This window comes from Lissotriton helveticus, chromosome 3_1, assembly GCF_964261635.1.
Source record: "Lissotriton helveticus chromosome 3_1, aLisHel1.1, whole genome shotgun sequence".
Classification (NCBI taxonomy): domain Eukaryota; kingdom Metazoa; phylum Chordata; class Amphibia; order Caudata; family Salamandridae; genus Lissotriton; species Lissotriton helveticus.
Genome location: NC_136061.1, coordinates 538,618,192 through 538,635,372, shown reverse-complemented (window position 1 = coordinate 538,635,372; position 17,181 = coordinate 538,618,192). Strand labels below are relative to the sequence as shown.

Here is a 17,181-nt window from a genome sequence, read left to right as displayed (position 1 = left end):
GCAAAATGATTTAAAAAAGGAAAATCTAACACAATTTTAAACCCGGACAATGTTCAATACAAAAACAGTGAATTACGTGAATAAAAGTGAATTTCTTATCTCAATCAAGTGCAGTGATTTCCTATTGTGCCGAAGAAAAGGGTAGGGAAGATGTGCAGTGCATGTGAAAAAGATTGAATTCTCCCTTCCTTTTCTCCTGGAAAAAATAATAAAATATGCATTAAAAGATTATACAAGAATTCCATAAACATTCATTACAGAAGCAATTCAGTACAGTATGTTCACAATATACAGGATAGGATTACTCTTCATAGAGGTGTGTTGCAAGTTCCTCATCGAGGTTGTGGCCCCCCGGAAATCTACTTTCTAACTCCATAATCCATTTGGATTCTTTCTTTCTGAGTGCTAGAGTGCGATTACCCCCTCTTCTGCCTACATTGACTTGTTCCACTGCAAAGTATCTTGCAAGAAGGACTTAGATTGGTGATATTCCTGAAAATGTCTTGCGACTGGATATCGTACATCAACATTGGTTATTGCTCGTAAATGTTCTTGTATGCGTTTTTTGGCCATGCATGTGGTGCTGCCCACATATCTCATGTTGCATGGACATACAAGAACATAAATAACATAGCATGTGCTGCATGTGAGGAATTGTTTAATTTTGTGTGTTGTTTTTTGTCCCGGAATACTAACTTCTTGTACCATGTAGCTTGATTTACACGCCACACAGTATCCACAAGGATAAAATCCTTTGAGGCCCTGTACGTGTTGGTTTTTTGTGTCCGTGTTATCACCTTTGACCAAGATGTCTCTAAGATTGCGACCCCTTCTATAAGTTATTAAGGGTCTTTCAGGAAGCTTAGGTCCTAATATATTGTCCGACTGAAGAATGTTCCAATTGTCAGCTATAATTTTACGGACCTTGTCTGATCTTTGGTGAAATGTGGTTATAATTCTTGTGGGTGTACTGTCTTTCTCATTGTCAATTTTAGCGATGAGTGTTTCAGCTCTCTCTACCTCTGCAACTTTGCCCACAGCTTTTCTCAACACCCATTCTGGATAGCCTCTATCCCGGAATCTCGTCAACATACATTCTTGTTCTTTCTCAAACCCCTCTGTATTGCTGCAATTTCTCTTTGCTCTAAGTAATTGCCCATATGGGATGCTCCATTTCAGTGGGTCAGGGTGTGCACTCAAAGCATGAAGTAGGCTGTTGCCAGCCGTATCCTTTCTATGTAATCTGGAGATCAGTTTTCCTTCCACAACTTCTATTTCTGTATCCAGAAATTCAACCTGATGTTTGCTCATAGTGTAGGTGAGGTGTATATTGTATGCGTTCTGGTTCAGTTTCTCAATGAACCTGGTCGCCTCCTCCTCTGTTCCACCCCACACTATGAACAAATCATCTATATATCTGATCCATGTTTTAACCTTGGTCAAATCCTCCTTCAAAAGATCATAATTTCTTAATTCCTCTTATATATTACCTACTGCCGGTCGCCAGTAGGTATATATAGTTAGGACCTAGTTTCCATAGGAAATCCACAACATTCTATTGGGAATAACTTTGGCGTCGGTTAATGAATCTATGTGAATTTCCCAAAGAAGATGGCCCGTTACGCTCCGCTCCTTCCCTGAAAGTTTGAGGGGGGTTCGTCAAGTGGGGGCTGAGATAAAAGGGGGGTCCCAAAACGTGTTTTCCCCATGCAAATTTCCATAGGACCTTTAGACACGGCTACAGCCCGAACGGCTGAACGGAATTATTTGAAATTTGGTAAAATGGAAGTGACTGGTTCGCAGATTACGCTTTTCTTTAAATGGTCTAAATCCGTCCAGTATTTGCTGAGAAAATTGCATTTAAAATCAATTATATATCTATCGGCGCGCACCCGTGCGCGCACTGTTCCCCGCCTGCCTGCCTGAAATCGGGCCGCCGCGGCGACCCGGAAGTGCTGGGGCCGGCTGGCCAATCCCAGCGTGGCCGGCTGGAAATGCCCGCCCCCGCCGCGAGGGGGAAGAAGGAAGATGGCGGCTGACTGCAGGGCTCCCGTGATGGGAGGGAGCCCTGCCACCTGCAAGAGAAGCGTCGTCTGCGGCTGAGTGCCCACTTCGTTTGTGTCCCCGCCTGCCTGCCTGAAATTGGGCCACCGCGCTGCCCGCGGCGACCCGGAAGTGCTGGGCCCGGCCGGCCAATCCCAGCGCGGCCGGCCGGGAATGCCCGCCCCCGCCGCGAGGGGGAAGAAGGAAGATGGCGGCTGACTCTGCAGGGCTCCCGTGATGGGAGGGAGCCCTGCCACCTGGAAGAGAAGCGTCATCTGCGGCTGGGGCTCCCGTGTGCTGAGGGAGCCCCGAGGAGAGAAGGAAGCCGCCGGCACCAGGACGAAGAGGAGGCGGGACGGACAGGTGCGGGGCTCCCCTGTGCCGAGGGAGCCCCGGAGACCAAGAGGGAGGCTGGAGCAGTGGCGGAGGGGGCGCGGGGCACATTGTCGGTGCCCGCCCCCGCCGCAGTCCAGCCGCCGCCCGGGGAAGCGAGGAGCCCGCCTGCAGAGCAGCCGGTGAGCATAGCTGCCAAGGTTTCAGGTTGCTATGTGTATCACTTTCTTAAACTCTGTGTAATTATGAGTGACATTTGAACCACTATGAGTGACACTTTTTCGCAAGCAAAACCAAGCAGTAAAGACGTGGAAAACATATAAATATCAGAAATGACACTCATTTGAGCAACAGGAAACTTTAAGAAAATCTTAAACCTGCCGCACATCACCAGAAATCCAAGAGAACTAACCTAGTCCCCTTGTAAACGAATGGTAGTTTTTGGGAATATGCGTTGCATCATTGGTACAGTCAAGTACTTTTAACAGGGATATTTAACCCTCCTCAGTGTGACATTATTGTGGTAGCCTTAATTTAATAATACCTTGTGTCTAATAGTCACAACACTACACTGATGCGACTAGGTGGGGAAAAAATAATGCAGCTGCCGATGTCCTAGAAGTTAGTGTGTCTGTGTTTGTTACACTCACTGGCTAAGCCGCCTGCATACACTCAGCTGCTGTACAGTAGCCAGGTCAGTCTGTCTGTCCCCAGTCACGACGGTAGAGGTGAGGAGCTCTCAATGCAGAACGGGTCACAGTGGTCCTGCTCGGCTAATGTTAGAGGCGGGCCGTGGGCCTGCCCTAAACTCCACCTGCTCAGCCTCTCCCGGACTCAGAGCACGTGTGGAAGGAGAGCTCTAGTGTTGTCAGGTGACATCAGCAATTACAGGGGTGGCCCAGACTCGGACACAGGCTGAGGGTGGCGGATATCCTGCTATAATGCACTTTCGTCAAAGCCCAGAGTGCCTTTCAAGTTTAATAGCAAATTATGTCTGTTTAGTAGTGTACACAATGAAAGTTTGTATTATATTCATTAATGCAAACAATACATATTTTAAAGTTGTTACCACGTATTTATGGTAATTTGTACAACGCTGTTTGTATCCATGTGCAGAATGGCTTAGAAACATGCTTTTTTTAATGAAGACATGCTCGCAAAACATTAAAATATTATGCAGGAAAAAAATGATATTATGAAACACGCTATAATACGGGAACAAAACAGCTGCTTCATCATAGCCGGAAAGCACACTACAACACCGACCTTTGTAAACAGATCTCCAAATCACCAATTCAGCTGTCAAATGATCTAAAAACCAGGAGGAAGACAGACAAGTTTTTTGAAAAAGCACACTGGCATATTAATTTCCATTGATGCACAGAGTATCTCTAACAGACTTCGAAATACAAAGTTTTCCAAAACGCACGCCAGCCTCAAGCTAAGAAATGACCTATCAAGATTTACATAATACCTTTCAGCCGCGCGGCGCCGCACCACATAAATTACAGCGTGAACGGCGGTGTTTAGCGGGGCGTCCATGGCATGAGAGACACTGTGAGCAGCCTGCACTCTCTCAGATTCCCGTCGCTTCTGCTTACTTCCTGTTCCTCCGGACGTGATGGCACTCTAACAGCCGCACATCTGGATGAATTTATTCCCGGCCTCCTGGTGCCACGCCGGTCAGTGAATGACAGCTGCAGTGAGTGAGAGGGCAGCCCGGCCCCCTGCAGTGATGCTATATCTGAGAGCCGCGCTGGCGCAGCACCATGATTTGCGCATTTTGTTTCCAGGGCAACACTGACTCCTGGCAGAGTGCAGAGAGTCAGAGGGAAACATTGTAGCGCTCTCAGCCACAGAGCTGAGAGCAGTCTTGTTAACTGTTCGGAACTCGAAGCAGGCTCACCTCTCTCAGAGCAGCAGAGCGAGCCCGGGCACAGCCTGGTGCCGTTGCTGGCATGCCTGGCAGGCAGGTGGCAATTATGCGTGACAATACATTCCAGTGCGGTGATGCGGATCACCGCACTGGAATGCGTGAGCGTCACACCTGTTGCGTGACGCTTGGCAGGACTGGGTGAGTAACGCCGATATCCACTGAAAACAAACAGCTCTGCTAAGCGCAAGTCTTCTGTACACTGAAGTCAATGGCATGCGCAGCCCTGACAACTGCCTGTGCAGCATGATTGAAAAGCACTGTTTTACATACAGTCACAAAAGTAGAATGAATGCTGCTTCTTAAGGAAGACATACTCCTAAAACGGTTTTGGGAGATTATCATCACAGGGTGGAAACTGATTTTGGGAGCAGTGGCTGAGCCACATGAAATTTTGGATCCTCTCACTAAGCAATATATAGAAGGAAGCACAATGGACACGTATTTGAGTGACCTAGGTAACGGACTATAATTTCAGGTATGAAGTACACCAGTCTGTCAAAGTAAACACCGAAGACAAAACATACCTGGCCTAATACCATTCACAGTAAGGCTAACTGACCCTCCACACACACACACACACACAGTGAGCAAGGGCACGGACGTGCCCGAAACGCATCTGATGAGATTTCTTTCACCCATGAGGCGTCTCACGTGGCTACGTGATACGTCACGTAATAAAGAATATATTTTACAGCTATAGATATTAGCTTTTAAAAAACTAATGAAATTCACTGAAAAAACCATAGGTTATAGACCATATATATTTAGGAATTAGCATTTAAAAAACCTTTGAAATTCACTGAAAAAACCATAGGTTTTAGGCCTTATATAGTTAGGAATTAGCATTTAAAAAAACCATTGAAATTCACTGAAAAAGCATAGGTTTCAGGCCTTATATAGTTAGGAATTAACATATAAAAACCATTGAAATTCCTCCTATATAGTTAGTTGGACTAACTATATATGGCGCACCCGCAATCCACTGCTGATGATGTCACATATTACATCATTCATGACATGGGCAGTGACATCACTGATGACATCACCGATGACATCTCAAATGACATCACTGATGACATCACTGATGACATCTCATTTGACATCACTGATGACATCACTGAGTACATCATTCATGTGATAATACGATGCACCTCCTCACACTCTAATATAACCTTTGATACACCCTGTGTTAAATAAAGACTACCATTCTTGCAACTATTGACACACCAATACCAGTTACTACATAGGCACTCACTGATTCCTAGGTCTACTCACACATCCACTCATTCACCCATACAATCACTCATACATACAGTCACTCATCAATGCAACACTATCATATGCACTCATACACCTATGCAGACACTCACACACTGCCACTCATCCATGGAGTTACTCACACACCTAGTCAGTCATGAAAGAATCAATCACACTTCCATTTCCTCATCTATATAGTTATACACACAACACCTTACTTATTCAAACATATACTAACACATACTTACTCTTTTATACAATCACTGATACAAGTACACATTGATCTGCACAGAGTCACACACCTCCCAGCCAGCCACACACACACTCAGTCTCCCATACAAATATTTGGGCAACCAATCAATAACCCATATAGCCACTCATATAGCTACTGATCAACGCATGCAGCAGCTTACACAACAACAGACATACTGATGCACACATTCAGTTTAGTCACTAACCTATGCATTCAGTAAGACACATTTAATCACTCACTCATACAGTCAGTCACGCACCTACTAAATCCTTCATCCAGACACTTATACATCCACTCATTCTTCAATATGTAAAACATATTTAAACTTTACAGAAACACACAGTCACTGGATGATGTCATCAGTGATGTCATCAGTAATGTCATTTGAGATGTCATCGGTGATGTCATCAGTGATGTCACTGACCATGTCATGAATGATGTAATATGTGACATCATCAGCAGTGGATTGCGGGTGCGCCATATATAGTTAGTCCAACTAACTATATAGGAGGAATTTATATAGGAGGAATTTCAATGGTTTTTTATATGTTAATTCCTAACTATATAAGGCCTGAAACCTATGCTTTTTCAGTGAATTTCAATGGTTTTTTAAATGCTAATTCCTAACTATATAAGGCCTAAAACCTATGTTTTTTTCAGTGAATATATATATATATATATATATATATATATATATATATATATACACGTGTTAAGCAAAACATGGTATTACATATGCAAACAGTTCATGTATGTGTTTTAATATATACATATACGCCCCCCTTTTACCGGTAACACGCACCGCATGACACCGGGGGAAAAAAAAGGCTGAAAAATAGGAACACTTTTTTCTATAGGGAGCACATACAATGTCTTTTGGAGCACTGTCACACAAGACATTTGGAACACATACCTACTCCCTCCTCTATTCACTACTGGATGGCACAACCATGTTTTAAAACTGGCGTGTGTCACATAAACACTATGCACATTCTCTAAGCACAACAGGCATAGTTATAATGGGGAATTAAGTCTCACACAACAGGACTATTAACCCCAGAAGACAAGTACATAGTTTTCAAACGCTAGACAGCATTACCCCACCGCGACATGTACTTGCAACGCAACTTTAAGTTGGCTTCAATATCAATGGCGAATCAGCTTCACTAAGGGCCTGATCGCCACGAGATGCTGGGGCATACCACAACCGCAATCCTCTCATACACATTATGGGTGGTTCACTGAGGCCGGTGTAAAATATACAACATACATAAGGCCTAAAACAGACGGTGCTGCAGATATGACACTATGCGTACTCTAAACGCACTGTTACTTCTAACATACAGGTACATATCTACGCACGCTACACAGCATTTCTTTCACAATGCAGTATGTACTTGCAGCACAACATTGGTTTTCTTCAATAACAAAAGCCGATTCAGTCTCACTAAATGGGCTGATCACCATGAGAGGGGTGGGCTTACCACAACCACACTCACCTCACACACACTATGGACGTGCCGAGCCCAAAAGGTGGAACTCTTCTCCTACCACAGAGACTGATCTTCACACCGTGCTGCAGATATGACACGATGCATACTCTAAGCGCACTGTTACTTCTAAGGGGCAATTGAGTCTCACTCAGCAAGACTACAAACCCCAACATACAGGTACATATCTACGCACGCTACACAGCATTTCTTTCACAATGCAATATGTACTTGCAGCACAACATTGTTTGCTTCAATAACAAAGCCGGTTCAGTTTCACTTAATGGGCTGGTCACCATGAGAGGGGTGGGCTTACCACACTTACCTCACACACACTATGGGAGTGTTGAGCCCAAAAGGTGGAAGTCTTCTCCTACCACAGAGACTGATCTTCACACCATAAGGGAGCCGGCAGCTCTTCAAGGGGAGTTGGCCACCGATTCCAATCAGAAAGCCGGCAACTGAGGTTCACTGCGGCCTTTCTGAACACCATAAAGAAGCCAGGGGCTCTTCAATGGAGTTCACCGAGACTTCCAAAGGTATCCCACATGGCCGGCCAACTGCGGTTTGCCGCGACCATAACTTTCGCCAACTACAGTGGGGGGTGCACACCCTTACACCACGTGCTGCACATACACACAGTAACACAAACACAATCAAAGCAATACCTCAAACATTGCATGTGCCTACCCTATAGCAAAGTAGGTTGACTGGGATTATGTAGGAACAAGTACCCCACACGTGGCCCACCGGAGGGGACCTCCTATTATTCACAAGATATAAGGGCAAATGCAACACACACCTACCACTGCGTGTTCCCGTTACAACTATCATAACCATCCATAAGGGCAGAATGAACACAAGCAGGGTGCAGTTCTTCAGGCTTCCTGCCTACATGATAGAAACTACACATGGTCTGCACACAGCACAGTGAAAGGTTACGGTATTTCTCCCTTGCACGGAATCACAAGGCAACTCAATACCAAATATCACCAGGCAATAGCCTAATAAAAATTAGGAGACCATTCGCAAGTAGTTAGCAAAAAGGCCCTCTGGGCGCGATACACTCAAAGGGCCGTCACCTTCCTTGAACCCAGTGGCCAAACTAAGTCCAAGACAACTTCTCCTGTACAAGTTAATATTTGGATAGACCACATGGGTGGAGTATTCTTCGTAAGGAAAGGATAAGCGCACACATATGTGGCCCTCTGCATCACAATATATATATTAGATATATAGCTGATATAGCATCAGGTACGTATATATGTACAAGCTAAGGCAGATAATAGGGTAAGGCCTTTCTTTCCTCTACCCTCCTTTCTCTCCTAAGAACATTAACAGTACGCATAAGCAGGTAATAGCGCCCATGTTCTACAATACCATAACCACGGAAGGGTGGTAACAAATTTCAACAGGGCATCAGCATATCCCTGCAGTGGTCTGGGCTACCAAGGTGAGCATCAGACAAGGAATACGTACTCCCGTACATCAGCCAGGCCCCCCAAAAAACCATTAAGCCGTCTCTAATTATGGTGGTAAAAACCGGCCCATTGCATCAAAAAAAAAAGAGCTAGTGGTTGGTAAGGACCATATTAAAAATAGCACGCACACAATATAACAAGGAAATCAGGTGTTAGCCTACATGAGGATGAATGGGCCTAGAACGTTTAACCATTTGAATAAAACGTCCAATGGGGTTGTTCCTGGTCACATCTAACATTTTTAAAACAAATACAGATTAATACGCGAATTAGTATGTATATGGGTATTTTTCCTCAAAGGAAAGCCGTATGGATACCTACTAGGTAAACAGGCAGGCCGATAATTAGCAGGAGGGGCACGGTCCCACTCTACCAGGAAGAAGGGTGCAACAATAGCCTTCCTGGCTAACACACCCTTTCAAGACCTATACCTGGCAGCAACATGGGCTTCAGTGCACACGTTCACGAAGCACTACTGTGTGGAAATACAAAATAAACAAGAAAGCCCAAGTCGGACAGAAGGTGCTTCAACATATATTCAACAACCGATGCTCATCTTCCACCCAGCCGCCGCAAACGTAACTAAACCGCTACGAAGTCTATGCACAGCATAGTGAATCCAGAAAGATTCACGCTGCAAAACGAATAGTTTCTTAACTGTCGGTGTAGTTTTGCAGCTTGAAGATCTTTCTGGATTCACTAGCGAACCCACCCACCTCCGCCAGAAAGATGAGGCTGGAGAAGCAGGTGCTAATACAAGGAGATATATATATATATATATTACGTTTGCATACGTATGTAGACACAAACATGCAACGAAAAAGAAAAAAAGACAGGTGTGTACATGTCAATATGTATATAATATTTATAAAGAAGTCACCGTTTTTGAAAATCGACTAGTGTCCCTGCACTCTCAGCCCCTTAGGCAATATATATAGTAGACTTATTAAGCAATGAGACAAAATCGCAAGGCAGAAGGGGAAAATATAATCTAAGAGTCTGCACACACACGATGGGGTTTGTAGCCTCACCAGAGGGATCAAGTTTCGCAACCTCCAACAGCAAAAAAATAATGATAATAATAATACAAAGCACTTTCCGAACTCCAACCACTAGATGGCGGAATATGCACAGCATAGTGAATCCAGAAAGATCTTCAAGCTGCAAAACTACACCGACAGGTAAGAAACTATTTGTTTTAAGAACTCGGTGGTACTTTGACGGTGCAGGATGTGTGAGGGTGCTTGTGCCCCTATATCTGCGCTCCAGGAATCTTTTCAAGTCACAGGAGTCAGCCACGCACTCTACGGGTGCACGCAGTACTTCCGCGACCCCAACATGCGCCCCTGGAGATGTGGGGGCTCGTCCTGCTGCTGCCTCTGGTGTCCAGCCGGGTGAGTACCTCTGGGGGAGAATGATTCTGTCAGGTGCCTTACTGGGCGCTGCTGTGCTGCAAGAGCTGCCTAAGATCACACACTGAAGCTACTGCGCCGCAGCACACCTACCACACAGCACCCCAGTATATCAGGAGGTGCGAGGACAGCTGAGGACCACTGATCATGGCCTGCAGAGAGATGCGTTCCCATTTCTTAAGCTGGTGAGACAACAAACTAGGTAAGCAGTAACGTAATGTGAATCCGCAGCAGTGGTGGAAGGTGAAAGAGGACTCCAGTGCTGGTATTGTTAGCAGGTCAAGAAGCGATGCACCTTTTGGGTAACACAAGTAATAATAACTTTCTTTAGAGTTTTGTGATTTAAATGTGCTGGCACCACACCTCCTCACTGCCCCCCTCAGTGTGCAATACCTCCTTACTGCCCCCTCAACGCACAATACCTCCTCACTGCCCCCTCAGTGCACAATACCTCCTCACTGAACCCTCAACACATAATACCTCCTCACTGTCCCCTCAACACACAATACTTCCTCACTGCCCCTCTCAGCGCAAATGCCACCTTACTGTCCCTCTCAGTGCACAATACATTCTCGCATTTGCAAGATTAAGCTATTGGCATTGTAAGTAACAATGCCATTTATTTTTCTGTTTTCAAAACCAACACATAAATAAAAAATGTGTTATTTACAATGCCAATAGCTCTAACTTTTGCAAAGGCGAGACCGTTGCATTGTAAATGCTTGTTAATATTTCTTATGAATCCAACCACACCAGTAGAAACTGTTGCACGCCCTAGACATCAAAAGATCTTTCAAATTCTGTCTTCGCTGAGGTAAACGTTTTAGTCAAACAGATCCACTTTTTGTAGCTTCCGAACAAAGGCAGGTCCAGAACAAAACACACTTTGGCTAGATGGATTGTGACTTTCATTCCCTTAGCTCATACTTCTGTGAACGGACCTCTTTTCAAAGCAATCAGAGCTCACTCGACTAGGGCTATTTCTTCTTCAACCGATCTTTTCACAGGGATTCCAGTTAATGACATGTGTAAAGCAGCAATGCAGAGGACAACACATGCTTTCATAAAGCAATGCATCATCAATATTAATATGGACTTAAAATAAGCCTTATGCCTGTATTCCACTGTAATTGTATAATGTATTGATTTGGTAGTATTAGTTCAAGTTTCTGAATTAATAAAAGACCCAATGCTAGAGAAGTAAAATTATTTGCTTGTGCTTCTCCATCATTGGTATCTTTCATAGATTCACTTGCAACCCACCAACCTCCCCATTTCATGAGGCATGTCCTAATAAGGGCAACACCATGGACTGTTAATTTCAATGTTATTGAAGGTAAATGTACACTGCTTTGTTGACTGGTTCTAATTTAAGCATGACTCCCACGGCCTCTCTTGGCTGGAGCACCGTGCGACAAAGATTTCGGAGACTGAACTGTGGCCCCTCCTGCGACTGTGTTAAAGCGGAGAGATCCCGGCCATCGAAGGGATTACAAGTGTCAAAGGTGAGCCAGCGACGTCGGAGGGCCTTGGGCGCTGCCCGAGGTCGCTCAGCTGAACGGAAATGCTGAAAACGGCAGGGCAGCACGTCGCACCTGGCTGGGGGATGCTCTGGAGGATGCAGACTCCCACAGCCTCTCCCAAACGGAGCACCGTGCCACATAAGGTCAGTAGTAGTGAACTGCGACCCCTTAAGCGACTGTGTGAAAGCAGAGAGATGCCGGCAGGCGGAGATCGAGGGTGGAATTCTACTGGACCGGGACGGGACTCGTCCTTCTCGGCGGTGGCGATCATGTGTGGGATTTCACCGCATGCAGCCTTGTCTTTGTCCGGCAGTCTAATTTTGCATCTCCAGGTGATCTCTACCATCGGGAACCTCCCAGACATCTTATCGGTTAATGGTTCAGTTCTGGACAGCCATTTTGGGCCCTTCTACTTTCCCTCTCCGCCGCCAGACCACTCCAGCCCGGTGAGTGAAGCTGACCCCTGGTGCTGTGATGCTGTACCTCCGAACGGACGAAGGATCTGCATACATGACTGTAAAGGGACCCCTGATATTAACCTCTTTTTAATAACGAGTATACAGGACTTCTTGATTTTATTCCTACTACAGGCTCTATTGCCCTATCCCCCACTACCCTTTTTGTTCTCCATTTTCTGCATTTGTGTTACTGATGTTACTACCGGAATCTTCTGACAGCGGAGCCCCAGCAACATGGCCGTTGCCCGGTGGAGTTGCCTTGGTAGCTGTAGAGGAGATTGGCTGTGGATCACTCCCTCGGCCGTCACCTACTCTTCGGCCATGGGCACTGTTACTCGCCTCCCCGCTATGTCTCCATCTTCCCGTGCCTCCAATGAATAACTAATAATCTACCAATTGCGGATCCATTTCAATATGGCTGATGCCCTGTTGAGCTGCCTAGGTAGCTGTTGAGGAGATGGGCTGGGGATCACCCCCCCTCCCCAGCCATGACCTTCCTTCCAGGTTTCGACCACGGTTGCTTGGCATCCTGCGACGCCTTCCCCAACCGGTTTGACTCATTCACTCTGACTTTTTTGTGTCCCTTGTAGTACTTCCCTCTTGCCGGTCTGCCTGACCCGATCTGCATCCCAATCCCTTTACTATTCCCCCACTACCTTCTTTGCCCCATAGGACTTTTTTGCTATGTTACGCTATGCTATAGTAACTCATTTAATTATTTAATGCTGTTTTCTTTTCTATGTTATGCTACGCTCCAGTAACTGATGTAATTATGTAACACTGTTTTTTTACCTCATGTAAAGTGCTCTGATATCTGAGTGTGTATATATATATATATATATATATATATATTACCTACTGGCAGTCGCCAGTAGGTATATATAGTTAGAATTTTCAAAAATCCCATAGAGAAAAAATCCTATGTCGAATAACTTTGGCGTTTGAGGACGGAATTGGCTGAAATGTTCAGGAAAATGGAACATTTTGTTTCTGAGCAGCCCCTGAAAATTTGGGGGGGTTTCGTCAAGGGGGGGCCGAGAAAAAAGGGGGTCCCAAAACACGTTTTTCCCATGCAATTTTCCATAGGGCGGTTGGCCTCACTTTTAGCTCGAACGGCTGAATGGATTTCCACGAAACTTGGCAAAATTGTAGGGACTGGTAGCCCAATGTGCCTTTGCTAGGTCTCAATATATGTGCTCCAGTGGATTTTGAGAAATTAACGTTCAAAAAAATATATATATCTGTAAGCGCGCTCCGGGCAGCGCCCCGGTTCGCGTACCTGACGCGTAACGGAACTTCGCGAAGCGAAGCTGATTGGCTCTCCGGTGTCTGTCAACATTCTAAACAGTCCAGAGCGGCCGCCATCTTGTCTCTCGGTAGGATCGAGAGACAAGATGTGGTGAAAAACGAAGGGGGAAATGAAGGAAAGGGGGCAAGGTAGACCCCTCCTGACCCCCTAGGATTGATGAGGGGGATATTAAAGTGCCCCGCGGGGCAAAAAATTAAAATAAATTTTTTTTTGCGATTTTTCGCCGTAGAGGCGCGTCCCGGTACGCGAACCGGGCAGCTAACCGGCAGCGTAACGGGAGTCCGCCATCTTGTGTTTTTGGAGCGTCCAGTTCACGTACCAGGTAGCGTCCCGGTAAGCGTAACAAGGGGAAAACCAAGAGAAACAGTAAAAAAAAAAAATAAGGGAATAGATTTCCAGCAAACTTGGTAAAATTGTAGGGACTGTTTGTTTGATGTGCCTTTGCAAGGCCTCAAGATATGTGCACGTGTGGATTTTGTCTAATTAAGGTTAAAAAATATATATATCTGTAAGCGTGCTCCGGTGCGCTTACGTTACGGGTTTTGTTTGCGCTGCAGAGCCGATACGTCACGGTTATGCGATGCGTCATGAGGCGTGTCACGTGGCTATGTGATACGTCACGTAATAAAGAATATATTTTACAGCTATAGATATTAGCTTTTAAAAAACCAATGAAATTTACTGAAAAAAACATAGGTTATAGACCATATATAGTTAGGAATTTGCATTTACAAAACCTTGAAAATTCACTGAAAAAACCATAGGTTAGAGACCACATATAGTTAGCTGGACATTTTATTGACATAAAACCAATGAAATTCCATATATAGTTAGTTGCACTAACTATATATCGCGCACCCGCAATCCACTGCTGATGATGTCACATATTACATCATTCATGACATGGTCAGTGACATCACTGATGACATCTCAAATGACATCACTGATGACATCACTGATGACATCATCTAGTGTCTGTGTGTTTTTGTAAAGTTTAAATATGTTTTACATATTGAAGAATGAGTGGATGTATGGAAGACTGAGTGTGTGTGTGGCTGGCTGGGAGGTGTGTGACTGTGCATATCAATGTGTACTTGTATCAGTGATTGTATAAGAGAGTAAGTATGTGTTAGTATATGTGTGAAAAAGTATGGTGTTCTGTGTTTAACTGTATAGATGAGGAAATTGAAGTGTGATTGATTCTTTACAGGACTGACTAGGTGTGTGAGTAACTCCATGGATGAGTGGCAGTGTGTGAGTGTCTGCATAGGTGTATGAGTGCATATGATAGTGTTGTAATAATGAGTGACTGTATGTATGAGTGATTGTATGGGTGAATGAGTGAATGTGTGTGTAGACGTAGGAATCAGTGAGTGCGTATGTAGTAACTGGTATTGGTGTGTCATGATGTCATCAGTGATGTCATTTGAGATGTCATCAGTGATGTCATCAGTGATGTCACTGAAGTATGGTGTTCTGTGTTTAACTGTATAGATGAGGAAATCGAAGTGTGATTGATTCTTTACAGGACTGACTAGGTGTGTGAGTTACTCCATGGATGAGTGGCTGTGTGTGAGTGTCTGCATAGGTGTACGAGTGCATATGATAGTGTTGTAATAATGAGTGACTGTATGTATGAGTGATTGTATGGGTGAATGAGTGAATGTGTGTGTAGACGTAGGAATCAGTGAGTGCGTATGTAGTAACTGGTATTGGTGTGTCATGATGTCATCAGTGATGTCATTTGAGATGTCATCAGTGATGTCATCAGTGATGTCACTGACCATGTCATGAATGATGTAATATGTGACATCATCAGCAGTGGATTGCGGGTGCGCGATATATAGTTAGTGCAACTAACTATATATGGAATTTCATTGGTTTTATGTCAATAAAATGTCCAGCTAACTATATATGGTCTCTAACCTATGGTTTTTTCAGTGAATTTTCAAGGTTTTGTAAATGCAAATTCCTAACTATATATGGTCTATAACCTATGGTTTTTTCAGTGAATATATATATATATATATATAGCCAGCGCTATATAAAACACTTCAAATAAATGCAAATCTAGGAAAGATGCCATTGCTGGAGAACCGATGTTACAGTAACTTTTTTCCTAATATGTGTTCGCTCTCCAGTAGTTTCAGTTAATGAAATCATTGAATTTACAAAACTTGTATTCACCCTTAAATTAGTGTTGCTTCTGTTACAGGGACCGAGCGACTGCAGAGGCCTGTCTTTCGCACTCTTGGCTCCGACAAGAGGAATTAACATATCCCAGTTATATGAGTTATGAAAGAACTTCGCAATCTGATGAACCAATGCAAAAGGTTGAAGAAGGCAAAATCAGATACTGCTGCAATGAAGTCTTCACTGACATCGAAGACAAAGAGAATATTCCAGATGACAGCAGCATTGCCTCTAAGCGATTTCGGTTTGATTATTTATGTCAGCATACACAATGCTTTTGACATTCAGACTTTAAATATATATATATATATACCTCTGTACAGGTACTTAAGAGATCCAAGTGTTCCAGTCCATTCCAAAGGTTCACATTCAAGAAATCACGGTTTATTCAATCATGGGTTTAAACTGGAAATGCACTTTGATATAAAAAAAATTATATTTTTATGGTATGAAACTATTTGCACTTTTTAATCTATTATTGAAGGGAAATGGAAGGAATATCAAACTTTAGCAGTTATTTTAATAGATTAACAAAAGAACTTTGAACAGTCTGTATATTTAAGTTTTTTTATATACCTGTTAATAAATGAAGCTTTGCCAAAAAATAAGTCGATTGTAGCGACGACTAAAAGCAAATTTGATTCAGATTTGAAAACATTTTCATGTACACAACAAATTCTGTGTAAGTATTAAATTGAAGACTGGTTTGTTAAACCTAATAATGCACTTAGCACTATTGTTAGTCTAGGTAAAGTTCCTTGTTGAGTTTTAAGGTTCAGTGTTGTGCTTGTGTAGAATTCATGAAAGATAATTTACTGTCTTACCGGCATATGGTCAATGCCTTGGAAAGCAAAACATTGAAAGTGAAGAACAAAATGTTTTCAGGGCAAGAATACCCCTAATTCTGATGAAGCTGTAGGGTAGGCAATAAAATAGAACTAGAAGTACAAACGTCTGAGTGGAACTGCAATACGCTGACAATGAGCAGAGATTTGTGAGGGTTGAGGGGTGAGAGATCAAATGGTTATGGCTAGATATAAAGATCTATCCATTATATTTTTCCCTTCATCCTCAAGCCACTCTTCCTCCAACATATAAAAGCATATTTCTTGTGTAAAACATCTTGAATTAAAACGCTGATTCTATGATAGTTTGTTTTGCATTTGAGATATTGATGTAGATAAAGTCATACCTTGCAAAAACATATTTTAGTTTGGAACATGGCTAAACCGAAAGAAAATAGAAATAACCAATGTAAAAGGGTGGAGGTTCCTATTTACATTTTGGATGTTGTACAACTGCTACTTGACTCGTACAATACTAAACATGATGCTGGCACCATGGGGTCGTCTCATGTAAGTCGGTTGTATTTAAAATTTGCTTAACGTCTTGCTATTACAGGGAGTATTGTAAAGTACCAGCTACACAGATTTTGCGTAATGCTGTTTGTGTCCATTGTTTATCAACTCCTCCCCATTAAAGGTGCTATGTTT

General features: G+C 43.6%; 1 protein-coding gene across 1 annotated transcript in view; it reads left to right on the top strand.

The window, feature by feature from the left end:
• Window positions 1-16,822, top strand: part of STK17B (serine/threonine kinase 17b) — a 189,972-nt gene extending 173,150 nt beyond the window's left edge. The window contains exon 8 of the mRNA XM_078680419.1: window positions 15,711-16,822. Within this exon, the coding sequence (XP_078536545.1) occupies window positions 15,711-15,969 (259 nt within the window). The 3' untranslated portion in view covers window positions 15,970-16,822. The remainder of the gene's footprint in view (window positions 1-15,710) is intronic.
• Window positions 16,823-17,181: the final 359 nt, after the last annotated feature.